Here is a 13,752-nt window from a genome sequence, read left to right on the forward strand (position 1 = left end):
CTCTTATTATTTATCGTCACTTCCCTTATTCTTGATAAGGGAATATCATAATCCTTAACCCATGGAACTTATTCCATGGAAATCTTATCCTTGATAAGATTTGTCATTATCCTATGGAATTTATCCAATGGAAATCGTTATCCTTGATAACGAAATATTATCTTTCGAAGTAGAAAACATTTGGCATCTGGTCAACACTTAGTTGCCTCTATCGTTAAGTCAAGATAAGTTAGGCTTATTTTTCCCTATCATGTTATATTTACATAGATAACTTAATAAACTTGCCTTGATTTAAAATTTTGGACAACCAAAATAACCCCAGCAAACCCAAATAGGCTTTATATAAACTAATATCAAGTAATTTGGTTAGTATTTGTAGGGTAAAAATGGCATTTCATATTTATGCAATAATTTATTAATTTTTTTTCTCTTTTCCTTCTCTCTTCCATCCAGTTTTGGAAGGATGAAAAATGTGGACAGGGAGGGATGGTCCATCCTTTCCTTCTTTTTCCCTCCCTTTCTTTCCTTGCAAACAAACAAGAGTAACATCTTCCATTCTTCCTCATCCTTTCCAACCAAACAAAACATTGTTTTTAGAGTAATATGCACAAAATTACTATTATACACCGAATGTGCATTCCCTGGTGTTAAAAAAAAAAAAAAAAAAAAAAGCCCTACATTTTTCAAATTGACAAATAAGGATATTTTATCAAATTGAAGATTGAAAAACCTAAAACGCTCTTAAGAAAAAATATAAATAAGAAGCATTGATTTCAGTTTATAAGATATATTATGGATATTTTGGAGTTTTTTTTTTTTTAAAAAAAAAAAAAAATTAGTCAAAATTGATGGTCAACAGATATTAGGGGGGCGAATAGGGGCAATTTGCACATATTTTTAAATGTTAGAGATTTATATGTATATATATTTTTTTTTTTCACATTTTTTTATATAACTTGTAAAAATGGGTATTTATTTATTTTTGTTGTATGGTCTTTTTTGGAGGCTTGAAATTTCCATTAAAAAAAAAACATATGCTACATTGACTTTACGGTTCACAAGCATCCCCTCTCTCTGTGTCCGCAGAAAATGATCTACAAGTAAATTAATTAGTCAATAGTGTTGACTTTTAGACATACCAATGCAGCCGGAAGGAAAATACAAATTGTCCATTAAAAAAAAATCTAAGAATTTCATACATATCGATCAAACAAACCCCTCTCTCTCTCTATAAATTGAAGCAATTTTCCCACCATACTTCACACAACCAAAAATCGATACACACAGAAATGGGAAAGTCATTCCTATGGATGATTGTCTCACTTTGTCTAGTGGCTGCTGTTGCCACGGCCCAACAATGTGGCCAGCAAGCCGGTGGCGCCACCTGCGCGAACAACCTTTGCTGTAGCCAATATGGTTACTGTGGTACAACCGATGACTATTGTTTACCTTCCAATAACTGTCAAAGCAATTGCAACTCCGGCGGTGGCAGTGGTGGCGGAGAGAGTGCTACTAATGTGAGAGCCACGTACCACTACTATAATCCTGAGCAGAATGGATGGGACTTGAATGCTGTTAGTGCTTACTGCTCCACTTGGGATGCTGGCAAACCCTTGGCATGGCGTAGCAAGTATGGCTGGACCGCCTTTTGTGGCCCTGTTGGGCCGACTGGCCAGGCGTCCTGCGGCAAGTGTTTAAGTGTAAGCCCTCCACTAACAATCTCTAAGATTTTATTTATGAATAATTATATTCTAACCGACTTCTTAAAACTACGTGTTCAACCGGAGGTTTTTATCCTTTTTTATGCTGTATATAGAGCCAAGCATGTATCTTATATATCTACTATATCAAAGGAATAAAAACCTTCAGCTACACCATCTGGACCTAGAAAATAGATTTTGAATAAAGTTATTCTTCATTTATTATAAAGCAAGTTGAATTTCCGACTGACCAAATTATTCTAAGAAATGGTGGGACCTATCATTCTTGTGATTGGTCGGCCTGAATTTAATCAGCCTGTTCATTTTTGTCTAAGGTTTTATTGGCATTTGGTTTTATGCAAGTATTTTTCATGATAGTTACAAAAAAACAATTATTTGGAATCAACTTATTATATTAAATTATATAAATATTGTGAATAGAAATAATATACACAAATTAGGGTAAAATTTATCCCATTTCATGTAGAAGTTTCCTTTCAATTTACATGGCCGTTTTGGGAAGATGAAATTAAGTGGGGCTGTTATATATTCATATTATATTTTTATAAAAAATGAACAATATCATGAAATCCTTATTAAGATCATGTTATCTAACTTTAAAATTGACAACATTGTTTGAACTTTGTAAGTTTAGAAGCAAAATGGCAAACCAACATAGATGTGTCAATGTCTATATGATGGGTCAAATTAAAAGAAATTGACAAAATTCCTGAAATGATATGGGCAGGTCACAAACACAGGCACCGGAGCTCAAGTAACGGTCAGGATTGTTGATCAATGCAGCAATGGAGGGTTAGATTTGGATGCCGGTGTGTTCACGACACTAGACACAGATGGAAGAGGATATGCCCAGGGCCACCTTATTGTGAACTATCAGTTCGTGAACTGTGGCGATTGATTATTCGTTACAGAAAAATAAATAAATATATCAAGCAATACTCAATTGCTATTGGTGTTCAAAGTTACCAAATATCTAATTTTGCAAAACAAATCAATGCCTAAGAGCTTGTTGAATAATAAAACACTATGAATTATGAGCTCAAGTTGTTATGAATATTGCAGGATTCTATGTCATGTTATAATGAGTAGTCATTGTTAAAATCCTCAAAGTTTTTATTTTTTATTTTTTGCACTTGGATTTTGTAATTGTCACCTCCCAGTTGATGCAACACAGTAATAAAATGACGTGTCCATTTTTATTGTGCCACATTACTCCTCACTAATGCAAGTATTGTTTATACATATATATTTATATATGTAGAGAGAGATTTTTATTGTGCCACGTTACTCCTCACTAATGCAAGTATTGTTTATACATATATATTTATATATGTAGAGAAAGAGGGGGTAGAACAATGTTATTAAACCTATTCTAGCCAATATGTGGAGTCCATATTTTCTTATTCCTTTGATGCAAAAGATAAACTCATGTGGGGGTCTCATTCTTTGCATCAAAGGAATAAAAATCTTTGGCTATTCAAGTTTATTTAAAAAATCAATTTAAAAATCATTTCCAAGTGTTAGTTGTCATTAACATTATTTTATGTGTATGACAAGGCCACAAGCGCGAACTTTGTTTTTCTACCCATTGGATTGTTATCTTTGGCATTGAAAATGACTGGTTCTTACCGTTACAAACTTACGACCATGAATGGGCCCTAAGTCATTGGATTGTTATCTTTGGCATTGAAAATGACCGGTTCTCACTGTTACGAACTTACGACCATGAATCGGCCTTAAGTCACATAAAGTAAGAGTGGGAGTGAATTTGAGAGCAAAAGTGTGAAAGCGACAAAATTAAGTCATAAACAATGAGACTTTTAAGCGAGAGCACGCGCGGAGCATGAGAACGAAAACGCGTTCAAAATACGAGAGTGACACATGTTGAGAAGGATTGTGTGACTTAAAACTGACCTTCTTTAGAGCGAATTACTTTTAAATTGGGTCAAATAAGCTAGTTAAGCCCTTTTAGTCCAAAATTGGCCCATTTGGCGAAGTTTGTAAACTTTTTTTTTTTTTTTCTTTCATCCCATGTGATGATGGTTTTATAATTTTTAGGGATTTTTACATAACTCATTCAATTATGTCCGAGTCTCCCTTCCCCCTATTTTGTATATATATATATATATATATAGATATTAATATGTAATATGTAACTCATCCTTCCTATTTTTTCTTACACTATGCTTTGTTTGGTAGAAAAGAAGAAAAATTGGATGGAAGGGAGAAAAAAATGGATGGATGAAATATTCATAAAGAAATAGTGTATTTTCTTTTTTTTTTTGTTCGGTTGGATAGAAGAGAAGAGAATAAGCTCATAATCGACTATGTTCGTTAGAGATAAAGTTTTTATCATTGTTCGATAATATTTATAATATTGTAATTTATAGAGGATGCTATTTAATTTAAAACTTCTATAATAGTACCCTTATTTTCTAACATTTTTTCTGTTCATTTTTGGACTGATAAAAATTTGTAAAGGATGAAGAATGTGTCATCCTTCTTACCCTCTTTTCTTTCCTTGTATTATATATATCTACCGAACTTTCTATTTTCTTTCCACACCTTTTCATTCCTTCCTACCAAACACAACATATAGGTTGGGCAGATATGTATAATGAGTTCTAACTTGAATTAGAGGTTTTAATCCCAATTTTAACAGAATTAATTTTTTATTCACATGACCTCACCACATTAAATCAATACCTTATCATTTTCAAGATTCTCTCTTCTGAAATAATATTATGAGAAATTCTTGATTCTCTAACTCAATGAAATTAATTAAAATATACAGTAATATTTAGTTTGGCATGAGGTGCTACTTTTTTATTTAACTAAAAAAAAAAAAAAATCTTCAATTGCTCAATATTTTAAACTTCATAACAAAAATTGATCATAAAATTTCATGTAAAACAATTATTTTATATGCAGAAAAAAATCATGTACCTTTTATATTTTATTTAAATTATCAATTTTAATTTTTGTTTTTCTTAATTCTCATATGTTATATATGTTGTGGATTATAATTTAGTTTATTTTTACTATTTAATTTCATAAAAAGCATAATGACTAAGTCTTTTTAATAATTGACTTAGAATTCATGAATAGATTATTATTTGTGTTAAATGATTTTGAAAATTTTAATAAATATTATTAAAAGTCCCACAAAATTTATCTTTAATGAATTATATTGTAGTGCATTTTGAGCACTATGTGTGTAGTTGAAAATAAAGACTGCAATTTTAACCTTCTAGTCAAGTCATCACATATTCCAGAAGGATGATAAAGACTGCAACCATGAGGACTTGACCAGAAGTGATATTGACTGGATCGAATTCAGATAAATTTTAAGGACATCACAAATTGACCATGAACACAATTCGTATGATATTGATCCAATTTGTGGGTGATTCGATAATTTCATATGAATACAATTTCTATACATTCAACCAATTCATCCGCCATTTGCGCAACAAAAATATATACACACAAGTTGGACACGCAACACCATTTATTTTAATTTTCGGAAAAAAACACCATCTATTTTTTTAGATAAATAGTCACACTTTCAAAAATGTCCACTATGAGGCTTAAATTCCTCACCTATTTTTTGAAGGTGGAGAAATTATATCAGCTGACCTAACGACACCGAATTATTAATATATATATATATATATATATATATATATATATATATATATTTTAATTTTCTCATTAATAAAGAAAATCGAGAATATATCTAATACATAGTAGTCATATATGTAGCCATGAAATTTCCCATCAGATAAGATGGTCGAAGTAAAATAGCAATATTTTTTTGACTTTATGACAGAAATCAGATGCACTTTTGACCCTCTATCAGCAGCCTCTCTGTGTCCCAAATTTAGTCTTTATCCCAGAAGCAGATGGACTAACTACTCTGCAACATATGAGTATAGGCATCCCAATTTTCCCATTAACAAATTTAATGTGACAAATTAATCTGATTTATGGGTAATTTTGTAATTTCATACCAATCCCTTCTCTATATATATCGAAGCCATTCTTCCACCATTCTTTGCCAAAAAAAAAAAAAAAATTACTAGCTAGTACACAAAAAAAAAATATGGGGAAGGTTTTAATATGCATGGTATTGTCACTTAGTCTAGTGATTGTTGGTGCAATGGCAGTGGGTGAGAGTGCTTCTAATGTGAGAGCCACATACCATTACTATAATCCTGAGCAGAATGGATGGGACTTGAATGCTGTAAGCGCTTATTGTTCCACCTGGGACGCTAATAAGCCCTTGACATGGCGGAGCAAGTATGGCTGGACCGCCTTCTGTGGCCCGGCCGGGCCTCGTGGCCAGGCAGCCTGTGGCAAGTGTTTGAGGGTAAGGGCTCGTCTGGCATGCGTTTTACTTTAGGCGTTTTGTTTTTGGCTAAAACAGAAACAATGTTTTTACTATTGGAGTGTTTTGGTAAAAATCGGAAGCACGTTTGGGAACGATGTTTTGTTGTGGAAATGTCGGAAACAGAAACATAAAAAACATGTTTGGTAAGCCATGCGTTTCAAGAATTTTGAAAACAAAATATGTTTGGTAACTCTAATTGTTGTTAAAAATAAATAAAACAGAAACAAAAAACATGTTTGGTTATCATTGCTTTTAATTTATTTTTATAAATTTTAAATATATTTATAAATTTATTTCTATATAAATAGTCTATATATTTTTAATAAATATATTGAAATTTGAATACACAACCACACACACACACACACATATATAACCAAAGTGTAATTACAGAAGTGTTGCTTCAGCGAGACCAATGTTTTGGCATCAACTTGAGTCTTGATGACATGTAAAGTTTTATTTTTTTACTGTATTCTTATGATCTAGATATTAAGATCACCTTTTTCATTTATAATCCATTAATTTAGAGTCAAACTTCACAAAACATCTATCAAGGAATCATAAAATAAATAAATAAAAAAAGAAGCACCCTGCTAGAATGGAAGCTTGCAAGGAAGCTTCTCAAATCATACTCATTCTTCTATATTAGGAAAAATGACAAAGAAATTAAGAACAAATTAAACAGTAGATTAAATTAAATAGGAGATATAATTCAAAGTTCAAACACAATTCACTTCATTATTTACAAATTTCAACAATAGGATTCAAAAACAAAAAAAAAAAGATGCTTACAAATAAAAAGATGTTTCCTTATGTTTTCCTTACAGGAGACATACTTCAAAAAACACAAATTTCACTTCCATGGAACAAGCTTCAATAGTAGGACACGTCATCTTCATAACAGCACACATCACCTTCAAGAAAGTATCAACACACTTCACATCTGTAATGGTAAAATTTAAGTTGAAAAATATTAACAATAATAGCAACAAATATATTACATATAAAAGAAAAAACATACCATCAGTTTCAGAAAGATCAAGAGTGCCCAAGAGAATTCCAGATTCGATCAGCAATAGTATTACGCAACTGATCCATTTCTCGAGGAGGATCGTCACCATCAAATAAGTCATCAGGCTTATATTGATTTCTAATGAAGTTGTGTCAAAAACCCATCGGCTGACGGGATTGAAGCCCAGGTCTCCATGGCAACAACTTATTTATTAAAAAAATCAAATAACAGCGTATCCCTCAAAATGTCTATTATCTACCTAGCATGAACTCATGGTTCCTCAACCTCAGCAATGAGCTTGCAAAAGAGAGCACCAAATTTTACAAGTTCCATACAAAAATTCAGATTACTAAATAGTTCATCATTGGGATATGAACATGTAAAAGCAAAATTATAGAAGATTTGTTTAAATCATGAAAATTAGATGAGGGAGACATAAAATTTAACATTGGTATAATGGATGCACAATATGCCAAAGTCAAAACAAGTGACCTCAGTAAATAAATTTAGTAGAAATTACATAACAAAACAACCATTTTTAAATTAATATTATTGCTATAAGTTTCTCTAAACAATGAATCATGCCAAGTGATTGAAGCCCAGGTCTCCATGGCATCAACTTATTTATTAAAAAAATTATCTTATAATTCTAGATAAAGCTAAAATTTCTAAAACCCATACGACAAGTGGAGTCTAATGGCACAATACATTGTAGGACAATAAAGCATCATAAGTATATTTGTGCTAAAAAAATGAAGCCAAAAAGAAAAAACAAAAAGAAAATATTAAAATCAAACAACAGCATATCCCTCAAAATGCCTATTATCTACCTAGCATGAACTCATGGTTCCTCAACCTCAGCAATGAGCTTGCAAGAGAGAGCACCAAATTTTACAAGTTCCATGCAAAAATTCAGATTTCTAAATAGTTCATCATTTGGATATGAACATGTAAAAGCAAAATTATAGAAGATTTGTTTAAATCATGAAAATCAGATAAGGGAGACATAAAATTTAACATTGGTATAATATATAAAAATTAGGAATCTAGAGTGAATCAAAATTTTGACTCTTACAGGTTGATTCAAAATATATAAAAATTCAAATAAGCAATGCGAAAGATTCCAACATTTCTTCTCTTTTCCTTAATCTTGGAAACAGAAAGGGAAAAGAAAAAAGAAAAAAAAAAAAAGAAGAAACATAAGTAATATAATAATAGTTGACTCTGTGAGATAATCATAATGATATAATAATAGAGAGGACAGGAATAGTAAATCAAAGTGAGCATTTTTTTTAATTTTATTTTTCATATTCTTTGTTCTTGATGTTCTTCATTCTTTTAACAGGATCAATAATGTTCTATAGTTTCATACATATTCTGAGCTAATGTTGTTTGGGTTCTCTCTTGTTGCAAATCTTGTAAGAGTTTGATGAAAGGGTTTCAAGTTATGATAAATTTATTGAGTTAATTTATACTTTGATACATATTGGATAAATCTGACTATACTCTATGATTTTTTGTGTATTGCAATTATGTTTCTATCATTTCTTTAAATAGTTTTCTTCAATACTCAACTGAAAAATGAAACCTCTGCTAGAGTGTTGGGTGCCCATTTGCATTTTACATAGCACACAATTGGTAAGTACATTAGAAGTGAAGTGAGATTGGAAATAGTACTCCTCAATACTCAACTGAAAATTGAAACCTCACATTCATTAATTGATCAACACAGTCTTCTATTTAACTACATAGTATTTCATAGTATTGCTGTCTAGATCAAAAGGGAAAGGAAGAGGGAAAAGGCTGCTACAACATATTGGAATGAAAGTTAAATGGCAGATCCTCAAAAGTTTTCTGATAAACATGGGGACATTAACAACTTGAAAATTTCTTTTAGACGGGGACATTAATGGGAGGGTTTTCCAAAGTAATGACTCCGGGCACCTTGTTTTGCTTTTTTAGTATAAGCAGTTAATAATCTTATATATATATATACACACACACATTATTTCTCTATAAAACTATCCATTGCTCTATTATGAAAGAAAACACTGAGTTTTCATTGGTTTTCATTACTTCGTCATGTTTGTAACAAGTCAAGCTTGATCTGATTATTTCAATCTTTTGTATATGGTAAGAAAATCCAGAAAATCAATATATAAGATGTAATTTTCAACATAAGAATGGATAAGAGAGACACAGTAGAGTAAAACCCAAGTTGAGTCAATAATTGTGTATATAATATCATCCCATTAGCATGTGAGTGCAATGAATATGGTCCAGTTCATCAAGCAACTACATTAATACTACAATGTATCCCCCCCACCCCCCCCCCCCCCCCACACACACACAACACACACACAAATTTCAATCTTCTTGTTGTCTATTTATTTATGTCTTAAAAAATCTTGATCCATATATATTACTATTTCTACACATACGTGATCATATATATATATATATATATATTATGTATGTATATATTACATGCTCACACTTGATATCATACTTATATAGTAAGATGGAGTCTACACTTAAATATTAGGCAAAATAAAATATATATGAATCGCAACAAACTCTCTGTTCCTAGCTATTAGCTTAGGCATGCAGTAATGGAGAGTCACCATTCCCGTCACCACTTGCCATTCATACTTGTCTGGTAATCAGTTTGATCACTCACATAACAATAACAATCAACCCAAAGACGTGGACAAATGAAGATGATGATGTTAAGTCATTATCATAAATAAATAAACAAACAAACAAACTTAAGATTGTATTTGTAAATTAAATACTAAAATGAAGCCTCATCAATGTCTCCTTGGTTTCTGACAATATTATTTATTTCTATAAATTTGCTGAGCTCGATCTCCCCATCTGATCCTCCTCCAATTCAAACGCGTAATATAAAATATTATTTAATTTATACATTTCAAAATAATTTAAAGTTAGCATCCAATTTGAAAGCGTCTCTTAATTGTACAGAACAGCCAGGGGTAGCTCCTTGGATTAAACTTTAGAGCTTCATACATATATATATATAATTGTACGTACTTTAGAAAGCTAGCTCAGTAAGGGTCAATGTTACATCAAAATTCTCAAGAGACATTTATCATGACAAATTACCTTCATTCAGAAAGATAAAAAAAAAAATTCTAAATTATGCCATGTAGTGGTCACCTCAATCATCAATTATTAACTCGTTAACTGTGGCTATGGTGGAAATTTCAAAGAAATTGTACTCTTTATTTTTCCAATTACATTTTATGAACAAAAAAAAAAGGTCATGATGGAATGTTTCTTACCTGTACTTTTCTTTTTCTAATTCAACTTTTATATACACACCGAGAAACACAGAAAAAGAAAACTACAAGTATAGGTGCGTTTTGGTCCTTGGAAAGATGTATTTCTTAAAAATCTGATATAGGAGTAGAAGAGTTTAAACAAGTTAAAAATTTTAATTGTTCTAAATCACCAAATTTTCATAAAATAATTTCTGAAATGGAATACCTCAAGAACACAAATAAATCTAGAAAAGCATTAAGGGCGTCACAATCAAATCGACTGAAATATGGGGGGATTCACGCAGCAAGAAGAAAGAGGTTTTTTGGAAGTAAAGCAACATCAAAGGAAACTTTAAACAGGAGAGAAATAGAAGAGAGAGAATACTCACAGTATATCGCAGTCGCCTCCCAAATCGCCTCCTAAATCGCCTTCTCTAGGGTTTCAGAGGAGAGAGAAAAGATCGGGCGAAATGTTGTAAACGACGTTTTGAAGTTACTTCTTCCGCTACAGTGCAAGACCGAACTTACTTCAAGCGCTATAGTTCTTTTTATTGGGCTACAGTTTAGAAACAACAAAAAACACCAATTCGGTGTTTCACTTTTGGGCCCAAATTGTGCACTATTAAAAACAATGTTTTTGTACTGTTTAAAACAAAACAAATGCTACCAAACATGTTTTTGGGCCTGAAATGGAGTCTGCAACAAAAACAGCAAAGTAAAACACTAAACAAACAGGCCCTAAGCCATGAAACGACCATTTGTGTTTTTGTTTCTCCTTGATAATACATTTGTGAATACTTAATTTTTAATTTTTTGGAAATTTTATTTATAATTTATTTATTTATTTTTTTTTGTCTTCAAAGTTAAACAACATTATAGCTGATAGAGAAAAATAAACATAACCTACCTTGATCTAACGATAGAGGCAACTAAGTGTTGATCAGCCCTCTTTGACTTTCGAACGATGATGTTTCCATGGGATAAGACTGATAATATTTCATTATCAAGGATAATGAAAGATGATGTGATTCAACAGGGTAAGGATAACCTTGGCACAATTTGAGGAAGTCAAAAGAGTTAAATCATATCCCCGACAAATCTGGTAACAAACGGATCTCCTCTGATCTCGCACAAGCGGACCTCCTCTGATCCCGCAAATGAATTGAGGGAGAGCGACTATAAGAATGAGATCCTACCAGTCAATAAAGGTACGAAAAAAATGATTATTAAATCCCTGTCTTTCTTTTAGACCTCCGGTGTCTGACTTGATCGTCGGAGAGCTCTTGACAGGCACCACACTGGTGCCGTCAAGATTCATCGATCTTCTACTCTCTTCGTTGCAGGAACACGGTGTCGTATTATTGTGAGATTTATATGTACCACTCGCAAGTGCACGAATCTTTGCAGATAGAGTTTACTTGTAAGGGTGTCGTACCCAAGAGACTTGTGTAAAATAAGTTTGTCAACAGGTTTCTTAAATTCCAAATTAACTTGAAAGTAGGATAATCAAATCGTGATGATTAATTCTAAATTAACTAAATAGAAAATAAAATAAACTAAAGAATAATGATTAAATATGATGTAGAAAATAGAGAGAAAGGACTAGGGATATGATTTCACCACTAACGTCGCACCACCAGTTAATTGTATCAATTTATTGGAGATATTTCATATAACATGCATAGGGAATTAATCATGGCTACAAGCACATATTAATTCAGCTAGAAAATAATATAATTTAAAGCTAAGCATGGACTATCTTCGATTGGTATAAACCATCTACCTAACTACTTTACTCTAGGGTGTAGTATGGTCTATCTTTTCTAGGCATAATCCATCAAATCTCTAACATTATATTCAAAGAAATACCATTGTATAATCATCTCATTCACAACTACAAGAAGCGAATGAGTTGTGTTCAATCACAAGATTAAAATATTTAAGACAAGATAGAAAAATATTTGTAATTGAATTAAAACTTTAAAACTGATTCTTACTAAAAATTCAATTAAAAACCCTATAAATTACACAATCATGCATAATAAAAATTGTTCTCCAATAATTAAATACAATCAAATCAGTGTGATAAGTTAGGGCTACATCACAACCCTAGTAAAGCGTTTAGCCAAGCATGACTGGGGTGGAATTCTTCATTGTTGAGGAAGACATCTTCATCGCCATGGATCGATCTCTTATTTCTTCTGACTACTCCTTTCTGATTTCAGCCTCAAGCTCTTCTGTATGATGATTCATGTTGTAGAGAACCCCCTTTAAATAATAAAAGATCAGCCCTAAAATTCCCTTTTTCATATAGGAGACATATATAGAAATTCTGGCAAATAAGGATTCCAAAATTTGTATAGACTTCTAAGCCAATTTTGATAAGGTAAACAGCTGTTTTAGGGAATTCTCGTGAAATACAAAATTGTAGCTCTTCGAATTTCCTTTTAACTTGCGCAAGAATTTAGCCGTTTTGACACTTGAGGAGAGAGATACAGCCAGATTACCAAAACGGGTTCAAGTTACCAACTTTGGCGACAGTTTCCTTTTTGGAGAATGATTTTTCCTTTTTTTCTTCTTTCCATTCTCATCAACTTGTAACTTCTTTTGGACTATTTTCTAAGTATAATTAGACTTGAATCTTCAACATTGCTCGGTCCCACGAAAAGTCATCTTTTAAAGCTCAGAATTACTGGTCTTAACTGATTTTACAATTAAAGTCCTGAAATAAATAAAACAATAAAACAATGTAAAATCTCAAATAAACTACCATTAAGATAATAAAACATGCAAGTAAAGGGGCTAAAATGTATAACATTCAGCGCCTAACACGTATTGGACAGTGTAGATTTCTCCCCCAACAGTTGGCGCCGTCTGTGGGAACGATAATTCCCTTAAATCAATAAATTACTTGGTTGGGTATATGCACTTGTGGTCTGGTATGGTAATTGGAAAAGAAACATCGTTGTAGGGATCCAGTCAACGAGAAGGGTCGGGTGAACACCCAGACGTCCCGAATGACCAGGAACTGCTTACAGTGTTAGAACTACAGGTCCAAACTCTGAATCAGGGTATGGACCAGTTGATTCAGCAAAATGTAGAGATCTTGCAACATCTTATCCCAGCGGGACCACCACCTCAACAAGAATTGTCCGACCCATATCCTCCTAATCTGAATGATGGGGGAGAAAACGAGGAAGACCGAGAAAACGATCCTTCTCACGAGTTCGAGGCAGAACCAAGCCAAGTCGGAAACCAACACAGAGAACCTCCTTCTCCGCCTCCGTGGAATCCCCAGCCTCAAACAGGCACAACCTTCTGTTTTAAGAAAAAGACAAAGAA

General features: G+C 32.3%; 1 protein-coding gene across 1 annotated transcript; it reads left to right on the top strand.

Annotated features, from left to right (window-relative positions):
* The first annotated feature begins 1,239 nt into the window (after window positions 1–1,239).
* On the top strand, window positions 1,240–2,928 carry LOC132294717 (pathogenesis-related protein PR-4-like). The gene is made up of 2 exons (XM_059792682.1): window positions 1,240–1,700; window positions 2,449–2,928. The coding sequence occupies exons 1-2, from the start codon at window positions 1,290–1,292 to the stop codon at window positions 2,617–2,619; spliced, it is 582 nt and encodes a 193-aa protein (XP_059648665.1). The 5' UTR covers window positions 1,240–1,289; the 3' UTR covers window positions 2,620–2,928.
* The last annotated feature ends 10,824 nt before the right edge of the window (window positions 2,929–13,752 follow it).

This window comes from Cornus florida, unplaced genomic scaffold, assembly GCF_030987335.1.
Source record: "Cornus florida cultivar Cherokee Brave unplaced genomic scaffold, ASM3098733v1 CherokeeBrave_3.0.0_Hap2_Chr02, whole genome shotgun sequence".
In the NCBI taxonomy this organism is placed as follows: domain Eukaryota; kingdom Viridiplantae; phylum Streptophyta; class Magnoliopsida; order Cornales; family Cornaceae; genus Cornus; species Cornus florida.